At 30.8% G+C, this 13,465-nt stretch overlaps 1 protein-coding gene and 1 long non-coding RNA gene across 3 annotated transcripts in view; one reads left to right on the forward strand and one right to left on the reverse strand.

Moving 5' to 3' along the window:
• LOC107442036 (phospholipase D1) overlaps positions 1-13,465 on the reverse strand; it is a 106,640-nt gene that overhangs the window by 81,104 nt on the left and 12,071 nt on the right. The window contains exons 5-6 of the mRNA XM_087149751.1: positions 3,263-3,415; positions 3,030-3,176 (exon numbers count right to left, since the gene is read on the reverse strand). Of these exons, the coding sequence (XP_087005877.1) occupies positions 3,030-3,176; positions 3,263-3,415 (300 nt within the window). The remainder of the gene's footprint in view (positions 1-3,029; positions 3,177-3,262; positions 3,416-13,465) is intronic.
• Positions 7,271-12,883, forward strand: LOC107436571 (uncharacterized). 2 transcript variants are annotated; one of them, XR_001583120.4, is made up of 4 exons: positions 7,271-7,603; positions 10,542-10,550; positions 10,678-10,701; positions 12,613-12,883. It is a non-coding gene; the product is annotated as an uncharacterized LOC107436571 (long non-coding RNA). The 2 variants fall into 2 exon arrangements; XR_015428608.1 differs by lacking the exon at positions 10,542-10,550 and having other exon boundaries at positions 7,278-7,603.

The raw sequence follows: 13,465 nt of genomic DNA on the forward strand, positions 1-13,465 counted from the left end.
TTTGAAAAACCATAGATCTGGTCATTCTATTGTGCGTTTACATACTGTTAATTATATTTGATGAATTATTGTAAATTATATTTAATTAATTATTGTAAATTATATTAATTAATTATTGTAAATTATATTTAATTCATTATTGTAAATTATATTTAATTAATTATTATAAATTATGCTTGTTTAGAATTCTAGACAAAAATTAAAGACAAAACGATAAACATTTCACAAATTCAATATGGGAAGATACAAAAATGTCATAGAAATATTTCAAAATCACTATTGAGTAAAGCGGGAGAACAAAATGTTTGATTTCCGGTTGAAATTTGAAGGTGTTTCTAATAATCATCAAATGGCAACCAAACAGGTTTCTTTGTATATTCGTCTTTCTCAATGGTGGCAATAGATAACAATTTTTACGGAACTATGGCGTAACTGCCACTACAAATATTAAATACCAAAATCACTAGATATGTTAACTGGATTCTATCACGAGAGGTACCTTTTGATAGATGAAGGTTGATATAGTCGATAATTAAATCCACCAGCGGACGTGATATGAACTTGCCAACATTGATGGATGATGGTCCACTTTAAAACAGTTGATTTGCTTAAAAATATACTGCTCAGAAGGTGAAGTAAATTAAATCTCCCGGTTAATAAAGACAGAAAAAAATTGAGAAAAAAATGCTATAAATGCTATAAAAAATGAAGAAAAAAAATGGGCGGAATGCTATAAAAAGACGAAGAAAAAATAATTATGAGCGAAATGCTATAAGCAAAAAAATGAAGAAAATATATTGAGCAAAATGGATATAAATAAATAAACAGCATGAATCAACTAGTGGTAACAGTTCATCGAATTCTATCACAGATAAAATTCTGGAAGGGGAATAATGTGGTGTAACTACCACTATAAATATTGAATACCAAATCACTAGTATATAAGATACGTTAACTGGATTCCATCTTAAGGTACCTTTTGATAGATAAAAGTTGACATAGTCGATTTATAATTCCCCACAATACACTAGGAATGTTTCGCAGCAACACCTTAATTAAGTTGGAGCGAGTTTTCAAGGTGGTTCAACCTGCAAAAATATTTATAAATGCACGTTTTTTTCTCGTTGTTTTAATCGTTCAGTCGGCGTGGTGGGTTCTTCCGTTCGTCCCCGCCAATCATGACGTATTGTTCATCTAATCAATACATTCTAATATAAAATTCCTAGTTTTTTTTTAAAAATCCGAAAAATACGTGCGCAGAGTTAGGTGGTTGAGGAGTGTGTTGCAAAGGCCAGATAATTTCTACTATCATCTGCCGTACGATCAAAAGTGCGGTAGTGCTGTGGCGTAACTACCACTACTAATATTAAACATCAATTCGCTAGTACATAAATGTTAACTTGTTCCATACAGAGGTACCTTCATTTGATTAATGAAGGTTGACGTAGTCAATATTACAATCCCCACATTGGTGATCCGGACACATTGGTAATATGAACTCGCCAACATCGATGGATGATCCAGATTAAACAGTTGATTTGTTCACAAAAAAGCGCTTTAAAATCCGATGAAGTAATTACAATTCTCCCGGCCAATAACAAAATAAAAATTATTCTAGTTTCATAATTCCACTACAAAATGAAGAAAATTGTGACCCATTGGCAAAATGGTTGTTGTCTAATTTTTTGGAAAAGAAACTTTATTGTGTTTTCATCTTGGAAATCTGTAACAGTCATCCTGAACTGCTCGGTACACAATTTCGCAGACATATCTTAATGCAGCTCTGACGCATTCTGTGTCAATTCTTTTGATCACTGAATAGACATCGAGATCAATATTAACATTTTCGGCTGGGTACAATGGTGTTTGATGGAGATTGTAAGCAGCATCATACACCTGTTTCGGATTCACCATTTCATACATGAAATATGATTTGAAAGCTAGACTTTTTCTCAATTTTGCATCAATAGTGAATGAATCATTTATATTGCGTGGAAGACAGTTCGCGGTCTTGTGCAAGTTATTCGGTACGTTGACAATAGATCCTTTTACCCCTAACTAGTGATCAACATCCAGTTCTCGTATTTGCATGAAAGGAGTTCGGAGCGCCACCATTCAATCTTCGGTAGGGTTCAATTCTCTCAACCACTTTGGTAATTTTGTAAGGGACGGGCTTCATGCTTGCGTTTTCGAACGGAATCCTTTCCTTTTTCTGTTTGTGTGTAACGCTTAAGATATTCCCGTCTACGTTATTTGGCTTCGGCTTTTTCAGCCTCGGTAAGTTTAAGCCTTGGCATCGTTTTCTTCTTGCTTTACTTTTGGGACCGTGTCAATCAGTTTGGACCCTCTTTATGTGTGATATTCACCTGAATTAGTATTGAAAACGATCCAATTTGAACTGTAGATTAGAATTTCTGATTCTTAATTAAAACAATAAAAACCAAAATATCGTTCAAATGATAAAATTCTCTTTTATTCACAACTCAAGAAGTATTTATGGGATCTCTCTGATCCCATATCTCAAAAATAAACCCACCCACTTAATGCATAACAAAATTAAAAGTTAAAAAAAAGAAATTCTAAAAAAATTATCAAACAGCTGCGGTCGCCATAGCAACGCATGCGCACTGTTTACTATTACTCTTGACATTGTTGTTGAAAAGTGGGGACGACCAGAAATCCAAACCAGGACCCATTTTGCCAATGGGCAAAAGAGAGAATAGAAATAAATAAATAAGCAAACAGCATTAATCAACTAGTGGTATTCGTTCATCGAATTCTATCATCGATAAAAATTCTGGAAGGGGAGTAATGTGGCACAACCCTCATTAAATAACAAATGTTAACTTGATTCTATCTCGAGCTACTTTTTGATAGATGAAGGTAGACATAGTCGATAATTATATCCCCATATTGCAATTTGCGATACTCTCGTCTCCAAATCATCTTTCAATTTAAGATGGATCCCACTAAAACAACCCAATAGAACAACCAAACCAAAAAATCATTTCCTTTTAATGACAACCTACCATCTGCATTCCGAGAGAGGACGCACAAGAGCGTACGAATTGAATCTGTTTGGACGAACGAAATCGGCAGATTTTCTGACCATCATATTAAATTCAATAATCCAGGACTCCACTTCATACTCGCTTTCACATTTGACGTACAATTTCCTATTAAATGTCAATAAAATGTGCTTTTGATTCATATTCAATCATATGCATAATTATTGATTGATATTTTATTTATTGATGCTTACTTGTTAAGATTCTGTATCAAAATACCCATTTTCGACTTCGATCTCCCGCCACCCGATCTGACACGAAACGCTTGATCTAATAATAGAACATTTTCTATTTGTCCTGAGTGTGGGTTTAGAAGTCCAACGAAGTCAACTTTCATGAAAAGCCACCTGTAAAATGAAGCATTCCTTTAAGCTCAATGCTTATTAATTCATTAAGAAATGACATAGTTTCGTTTTTTACTACAGATCAATCTTTTTTATTTAAAAAAATATTAATCATCTACAGGTTTCTGCTAAAGTGTAGAAATCTTATATTCTACAGATTATCTAGCTCATGTGCCAGATTATCTAGGAAGACCGTTAAAGTACTAAAAACAAAGTGTTTCATTTCTCAACGTACCTAACTCATCTGCAAACTACCTAGATAATATCTACTTGTCTACTAAATTGAATCTTAAGATCTCTGCTGGAACAAGAGCAACGTACACTTAAATTAACATAACAGGGAGATTTCGCAAATTTATGTTAGCTTCCGTACTCTCCCATACAGTGGCGTACGCAAGGGAGGGGTTTAGGGGTTTGAACACCCCCCTTGAGCTCTGACAAAATGGCAAAAATAAAAATTTTAGTTGAAATTATGCGGGTATTATTTTTTAAGACTATACATTTTTATTTGCCATATGCCTACCTTTTTTTCTCACGGTATTTCTCAGAATACTGAAAAAAAACATTTACTCTAATAGGGTTGTACTTTTGAAACCAAATTCACGTGATACTGTTACGGAATGGTTTCTTTCTGTTCTGCCAGTCGCGATAGTTTTCGAGACTGGCTGTCATTCGCGAGGTCTTTACGCGATGATTCTGGAATCTTAGACGTTCTGTCGTCTCTGAGACAATTCGAGAATTTTGGAGATGCGGTGAAAAATTATATAAAAGGGGGAACGGAGTACAATTTAAGTTTTTCTGTTGTTCAAAATGTGATACTTCCGTTGAAGAAAACGTTTCTAGCATAACAAAATCTGATGAATGTGAAAGTGGCCCTCAAAGTGTTACTCTCCACCCATATGACAATGAACTTTTTTTCAGAAGACATTACATGCTAGAAGATATTACATTATGTTCTTAAACTTAAAAAATTAAATCAAAATTTAACTAAACAATGTTGTCTAAATAAAAAGTCAAAACTGTCTAAATTAGGGAAATAATAGTTCTTTATCACATACTCGAATTTCTTTTAGTAGCTTCAGAAAATTATGAACACCCCACCTTGAAAAAATTCTGCGTACACCACTCTCCCGTACGTAATATTTCAAGTAATTGCGCATGCGCCCGAGAAAAAATATCACACTTACGTAAGTGAAAATAAGAGATTTTGCAAAAATCCGTAAGTTAAAAACGCTAGCGTATTGGAATATGATTTTAACTTTTGATCACAAAATCAAAACAAACATTCACGATGAGCAGAATCATTTGGTAGATTAATGAATTCAGCGATAAAGAATGCAGCTTATTATTATTATTAATATTTTAAAAAATATTATTGAGCTTGATTATTTAACTTTTTTTAAAAACTAAATTGTAGGGGAGAGTGGGGTCAATTGTAACAGGGTACGATTGTAACAGAGCAAAGATTTCGAGTGTCGGGTTCTAGATTTGGTTCCTAGGTGGTGCACAAGGTGTATTTAACAAATCTACATGTACACCCCTGATGGCAACCATTTTTATGTACTTTTGAAAGAGTTACATCACAAAAGATATTTCCATGTCACGCAAGTACTTTTTTTGGTATTAGAATATTTTATTGTAATAAAGTAATTTTGTTTAAACAAATAAAAATTAGTAACCGAATATGTAAGTGGACACCTTAATTAACATTTCAATAAAAAAAAGATTAGTTTTGCTAATTAACTAGCATTGTTTTTAACAAATGAAGCTGAAATGGCGTCTTGGGGACAATTGTAACAATAAGTAAAGGGACGATTGTAACAGCTGAAAATAAATAATCTTATGTTTACAAACCATTACTTAACTCTTTAAGAACCACCAATAGTTTCCTATAGCATTTATATTATGTTGCATGTGAATTATTTTATTTGTCACCTTTCACAGCATAAATTAAAAATTTTAACCCCTTAAAGTTAAAAGTTTAACCCTTTAGGTCAATGCTCATTATTATTTTTCTCCTAAAATATCACTACTATTTTGATCAATAAAAAAATAAATCACAACTATGATAATATGTATAATTAACTATGTTTTAGTTGAATTTATGAACTGTTACAATTGACCCCGTAAGTGGGGACAATTGTAGCAAGTGCACGATTGTCAAAAATTGTTAATAACTAATATAATAATATTTAAAATCAGGTATTTAATTTTTTTTCTAGTAGAGGATAGTCTACTTTACTCGTCTGTCAATTAATAGTAATAATATATTGGATTTTTTGTTAGATAAAAATAGTTAAGTAAAAAATGTTACAATTGACACCACTCTCCCCTATAGTTAACATATAAATATAATTCATAATTTTAAAATAGCAAAAACATATCTAGTTTCTTATGGAACTTGGGTAATTGGACAACTATATTGTTGAACAAAAATCAACAAAATTATTTTTTAATGAATGAATCAATGGTTATAAGATCATTCAATTCGTATCTAAATTTCATCAATACATTTCTTCAAATTCGCCTTCCATGTCCGTGTTTTTAGTTCGAAGACAGGCTTAAACAGAAAACAACATTCAACAGCTGTAAACAGCGTGCTTGTGGCTTCGTATTTGCAGCGCAAATCACGCCAACATAGTATAATGATACGTAGCATCTAAAATAAGCGCGAGCATACGCAATTGCTTCAATCTTACATACTGGAGCGTACGGAAACTAACGCAAAAGCGCGAAATCTCCTTAATGTTATTGATATCCTTTTATCTAAAAAATCAAGTGACTACAATTGACACATTAATTGTTAGAATCACTTTAAAGACAATCATGCAAGTAATCAAGCGGTTTGAAATATTATTACAATTAATGAAATAAACATGGCATTTATTTATTATTTTTCAATATCTAAAGAATCGTGTTAGTAAATACATTAAAACAATCAACCCATTAGTTGATAAAATGAAACAAGCTTTTAATTTTTAACAATACTGAAAGCTTTAATGCGCACATTACCTGTGTAAATTGCGAAAAACACTTAATTTCAACGACAACTTGATTTCAACTTGAATCCACACATTAGTTGATAAAATGAAACAAGCTTTTGATTTTTAACGATACGGTAAACTTTAATGCGCACATTACCTTCTGTTTGTCTACGATAGGTACTCTGCCAGACATTCGTCCGGAGCTGTGGCGGTGACTATGGTAACGAGGTATGATTATTTCAATTAGGGATGCGGGGTCCCTCTTTAGGACTGGTTTCGGCACAAGAAATGGAGACCTCTTCATGGAAGCCACCCTCCCTAAAATACCCTCTTCTTGTTTCCATAGCACCAGACTGCCGCAGACTTAGTGGCGGTCAGAGTACCTATCTTAGACAAACAGTATGTAAATTGCGAGAAACACTTGATTTCACACTTTAGCGAATATGCGCTGGATAATGTGCATATTAACGCTTTTGAGCTTTCTCGGTAACATATATAATAAAATATCTGTATTACGGCGAACAGAGGTGGCATTTACAGCAGTGAAGTTGAACGTAAGTTAAATGCCTGACTGCGAGGGGAAAAAAACGTTTTCGATTGTTTTCTTTTCAATTTAAAACTTTTTGCCTGATATTTGCCCACAACGTTGTAAAATGAAGAAGAAAAAAGAAAAACAATTCCATTCAATAGATATGTATCAAACAAATCTATTTACTAACTAATAGTAATAGACATAAAAATTAAAATGCTTGTTTACTGAATTCTTCCCATACATAAACTTGTCTATTTATCCACCGGTCGGAGAAATTAAAATTTCCAACAAACAACTTCAGTCTGATGGAAATTAATGGAAAGAATAATAAAAAGCAACTAATATGCTTTGTTTATTAATGTAATGTCTATCTTTAGCTATAAAAAAACAGAAATGAAATTGAATTTCGGCGAAACTGATGCATTATAATAAATTTTTTATGGAACACAATTACCAAAAATGCATGCAGTAAATTTGGTAAACATCGTATCCATATGCGCAGCTTGTGTAAATAATCTATTTTTTTAAACGCTTTTTTTCCCCTCATAAATTTCAATATAAATACTGAATCTTCAAAAGTGAAAGCTATAGGTTCATCCAATAACAGCAATTTCAAGATGTCTTCTTTACTTTACTTGCTTGTCCTCGTCATTTTGGCCCTTTTTGCTACTCTAGGTAAGTCTTAAAATATATTTCACAAATAATAGTTATAACGTCGATTTTTCCCACCATTTCTGTACTAAATGATTGAAATTAGGTCTCTCTCTACCATGAAAATAATGAGTATTTTTATACTAAATTGTATTTCGGTCTTTCTCTAAAACAAGTATAAATTTATCACTGTTCAGCATAAAAAAGATGTCTTTTAAATGGAAATATGAGTTTCTTGTATATTTTTGGCTCAATTAAAAACGGATTTGTTGTTTTTTTTCTTACCAAGCACTATTTTTTTAATAATCCAGAATTTAACTTGGCGACTTTAAGTACTTTAGCAGAAAACAATAACAGCTTGCAAAAAAAAAGAGGGGAAAAATAGGATTATGGCCAATTTGGCGACAATTTCAGTGATCTCGGTGACAAAAGCCATTTCTACCTTCCTGAAATTTTGAGGCTTTAGATGGTTAGAAGCGTGATATCCGAGAATTCACTTTTAGCATGATGTCTTTTTTTTCTTCTTTTTTTTTACAAAAACGGTATTTTATAGACCATTTTGATTCTGATATATGAATCAAGCAATTTTTGCACTTACTTTTGTATATACAGTTGTATCTAAAGAACAGAAATCACATCCACACCTCTTGGCACTATCTTTGATTCATGTAAAATTTTAACCCAATTAGAAATAGGGAATTTCATCGTTAGCATTTTCAAGATAGAAATGTAATATTTTACCCTTGTTTTTAGAGTTTTGAAAATGTTTCATGTTTTTTAAACATATTTCACGTATTTAACATATTCACGCTTAGAGAGCTTTATTGTAATACCCAATTTGGATTTCAGCAATAAACAATAGTAAATGTATAGTTTTTAAAATACATTCCTAAATTTACTAGCCGCCCCACGTTACTGTTTTAAGTTTTAAAAAAAAATCGGCAGTAGTTCTAAAAGTTGTCGAACGCTATTTCTACTATACTCCTTGCAAGTTAAGAAAAGACCATTGCGGTATAGGATTTAAGTAATTATCAAATCATTAGTAGTTCCATTTTATTAAGCTATCAAATAATAAATTCATATTTTCAAAACAAAATAAAAGCTTTTAAAAGTTAAACTCGTCGGACAGAAATTTAATTCGCGTTTTTTTTTTGCGATATATATCATAGAACTATTAAAAAAAAAAGGTTATAGTTACGTAATCTTACTGGAATCCTAGACTTGGCGACATATTTCGATAAAAAACGCGAACATTCGTTCTTGAAAAAGAAACAACTATATGACGTAGCAAGAGCATTGGATTTGAGTGGTCCAATAAAAATCGCGAGTCTTATACTGACATGCTCTTAACTAACCAAATGCGAGTTAAAGAATTTTTACTTTTGTATTGCTGTAGAAGAAAATCATCTGCAAGAAACAATATTTATCATCAGTATCTTTAAATGCTAACAGAAAGGCTTATATTTGTTACGATATTTAGACATCATTTCAATTAATTCTTATTGCTTCTTAATTGATTATTCAATAAGTTTTGTTTTACTTATTTCACACGATTTAAGGAAGCAAGCAAAAAGAAGGCCATGCTACGCCGTTTCAAGAGTTGGCGATGTTAATAATTATACGCACTTGGAGCTTGGCATCCTTTTAGTTTACACTTATTGTTAGATGCAAACTGGCTAAAGGATAATGGTTTTTTCTTAACTCAACAGAGTATAATCTAATGTAGCCGACACCTACTTTCTTACCCTTCATGCACTCTCAACGACGGATATCAAAAATTCAAACTAAAATCCAGATAGCATTAGAGTTTGTCCTCAATTAAAAGGTAAAACGTGTGATTTGTTACGCAAATTTACAGCAATATTATCAAAGTGTTACGTTGGACTTAATGCTTCAAACTGGATGAGATTTTGTCCAACATAAGCAGTATTTGAGAGAAAAATAATTTCAAGGCATTTATTTCCCTTCAAAGTTATATGTTTCGATGCTTTTAAGCTATTACATCATAAATATAAGTTTAATAATCATATAAATGCGTTTAATAATCACATAAATATAGTTTAATAATCACAATCATAATAATAATCATCACAAATATGAGTTGAACGAAAGAGCTTACAAAATTAATCTTTGTAGGAAAATATTTTTTTACTATTTTACTCAAATTTTAATTTTTTGTAATAAGTTAGTAAATGATATTTTAAAGCTAATTATTGGTCTGAAAATTTTCAATTCTACATCAAAAATCTATCATCTTTACTCTACATCTATAGAAAATCTATCATAATCTATATCTTACTCTACATCAGACCATCGAGAAGTCCGCTTAATCCCGTCTACCAGTGGTTCTTTTTATGTTCTTATTTAAAGATCAAGTGATAAAAATGAATGAAAGAAATCTGATTCTGGGAGAAAAAAAAAACTAATTTAAGGTTTTGAGATTGATCAGGAGTCAGCATTCGACTGAAATCTTAAAAACAAAAATATGCATGAACATGGTAAGCATTTATTTGCAACCTCCAAAAATTTCAAAACAAAACTTATAATTTTTGATATTGAGAAGAAATAAAATTTGAGAGTTGAATCGGTCAAGAACCATTCTTTTTCCTTCAAATTCCTCTTCGACCAATATTTTCTGAGTGAAAGTTCTGTTGTCTTCTTCACTTTTTCTTTGTTTTCCTTGTCTATGAGTGGACAGGAAGCGTTTTACCCCATCATCAGAAACTCTCGGGGGAACCGATTTTGCACGTTATTTATTTGACCAAACTTAGAATCTCTCAAAATGCAACCGATTTTGATCCAATCGTCGTTTTTGTGAAAAGTTTACATAAATCATTCTTCCACTTTATTCTTAATTTATTTAGAAATATTTTAATTTACTTAGAAATTTTACATGTCTTTAAAATGTACACTAAATTTATTATTATAACATTTTTTCCCTTCTTGTTTTTTTTTTTCCTAGCATTGGCCGGTAAGCAGTAAATATTTTGCATTAATTAGCATACTTTAGTCCAGCTTTTAAAAATTACATTAAATTCATTGATCTAGTTTTTTTTAAAATAAATAAATAATAATTGATGTTTTTTTCCTCCCTCTAGAGCCAGGTTTGGGAGTATTGGGAGGTGAGTATATATATAACTCTAAATATTAAACAGGCAAGCATTAATCAGAATAAAGTTAAAGGATAGACAATCTAAAAATTTTGTGAAAATTTGTAAATCTATTATATGTTTTGTGGGGGCGAATGTTAATTAAGAAAATCGTGATGATTTTCATTGTAAACATTTCATTCTGTAAAACATTGGGCGCTCAAGAATTCTAGATGCTTGATGCAAGTAGTTACACTTTAAAATTGAAAGACATTTTTGGTGAAAAAACTACCATTTCCATTTTGGCATTAAGATAATTGAAGTTTATTATTGTTATTCTGGAAACTTGTAAAGTGCCTATCTTAAAATAATCATAAATTGTTAGATGTCAAATGTTACAATAATGTAATTTATTGCTGTAGCATTTTATTTGTTAGCTACATTATGTTCTGAAGATTCTAGAACGTTTAGAGCATGATGTTTGAAGGTATTCAATTTCAATACTCTGTTATAGAATATAAACTCATTCAGAGGTCGCCTTGCAACGCTTATTCACATGCATTCTACAGTTTATAGTTTTTAAATTCACTAACAAACATGCTCTTCTACTTAGTTTTTTTTTAATCTTCAATAGGCAGGAATATTTTCAGATGTTTTGTTAAAATAAACTACAAATTTTATAAAAATAAGGTCTTGTTTCAGTGGTTCCGTAAAGAATTTAAAAAGTGATCTGTCTAAACTTTTTTGGAAAAGGTCCTGTAATTGTATTGTCGTGAAAAATCTTCTGACTCTAAAATTGCCAACGAAATGGGTTATTTCTGTGAGGGTCCTGTTTTCGGAAATGCTCGAAAATAGGGCTCTGTTTTTCTAAAATAAATTACATCAATTCTTTTCAAGAAATTGTAGTTTTAGCATTTTAGCTCTGTTTTCCAATTTTGTAATGCAATATTTCGTAAAAGATCCATTTTTACTGTAAATAAATAGTGAACAATCTGTTTTTACGATGAAATAAATCACGAAGGGTTTGTTAGCAGACCCATATTCTTCCTGATAGAGTTTTATTTTTAGTATAAACAAATTTAAAATGGGTAAGTTACAAATTTGCAAAAACTTTTTACCATAAGATAAAGATTTTTTTAAAAAAATTTCTATTATGCAAATATTAATAAAACGCATTTTTCTATAAATAAAATAAATCTAATATAATTTTTTAATCAAATTATTTACTTTTAACATATCAATTTCTGAATGAATTGTGACACGTGATGTCAAGATTCCTATGGTTGGTTGACCATGTAAAGCTAAGCACAGATGGCGCTACAGGTTAAAATTTGTCGTAAAACTTCCGGGCTACTGCTTAAGATTGATTTTTTTGCCAAAGCTTGAAAAAGTGAGCTATCCAATAGTATTATGCTTTTAGTGTTCTTAATATAAGGCATTCTTTCAATTTAACTTTCAACGAAACAAACAACAAATGAATTCGGAAGACTCCGCAAGCTTGTTATGAGGCTACCCAAAAAATAACAAATGGCGCTATTTTACACAAATACAGCCAAATAAGAGATAACATTCAAAATATGATAAACCTTACACCTTATTTATATTCTGATATTAATTTTTTTAAATTTGCTGTTGGCTCACGACCTGTTAAAATTTATAAATAACAGAAAACTCTCATGAGTGAAAAAATTACGCGTACATTTAAAAAATAAATCACATTAATAAAACTTCCAAGAATATTAAGCCTGTTCACACATCACCTCGTAAGCATAAGATAAGCGGAGGTAGACACGGGAAGTTTTCTGAATTTCTTCAGGTTCTAAGAAGCTTTTTATTGTTTACATTCAGTCAACCCTTCTGTGATTTGTACTGTGAGACTATTTTCGATGCTCTGTTTTATTATTTTTTAATCGATTTATGACAATAAACTATTTTCTGTTTCAGGTTTAAAAGAAGGAGCCGATGAGATTCTCAGCACTGCAGGAGCTCACAATCAGTGAAAGCTCACGGAAAAGCCCCAACACTGGCGGAATTTTCTTGGAATAAAAAAAAAATATTAAAAAATTTTAAAAAAAAACGTGATTATGTGATTATATTATGCAAGAAAAAATTTTTTGTAAATCCTTTAATTCATATTTTTTAGATTAACAGCGAATGTAAAAAATATCAATCTTCAGAATAGTCAAAAATAAATCAAAGCGACTTCTTAGTCTAATGTTTTATATTTCTTTTCGTTAAATAAAATAGGTTGAGTCAAAAAGAAGTTCGGCTTTGAAAGAAATGCACACAAAAGTTGAATGGCTTACATAAAATATATGTTAAAATAAGTATTTTGTTGACTGAAAAGGGCACAAAGGAATATGCAAAAGAGCACTTGTTAAAAGAAGTGCAAAAAAAATATGCAAATGAAGTTTAATCAATTACGCAATTATTTATATCCTACAAAATTATCTTTGATAACTTATAACCTCAGCATTGCTAAAACGTTTAAAAAATGCACTACTTTTTCAAGCAATAAAATTCTCTGTGTTTTTAATTCAACATGTCAATTTAGTTATGATAAATAAATGTTCTAATTTATATCCTAAAATAATTATTTTATGGACTCATGAATAACCATAATCTAAGAAAATAAGTATTTTATGGACTCATGAAATGCACTCAAAACTTAAGTCAAATTTGTCGTCCATTGTTCGACTAAAGACACTTAGTTTTTAAGTCAGAGGCCATTATTTTTATTATAAAATTTTTATAAATGTTAATATTTTTTTATGTAAATTTCTCAAGAGTTACACAT

The sequence above is a fragment of the Parasteatoda tepidariorum genome, chromosome 8 (assembly GCF_982258835.1).
Source record: "Parasteatoda tepidariorum strain Cologne lab strain chromosome 8, Ptep-v5.0, whole genome shotgun sequence".
NCBI lineage: Eukaryota > Metazoa > Arthropoda > Arachnida > Araneae > Theridiidae > Parasteatoda > Parasteatoda tepidariorum.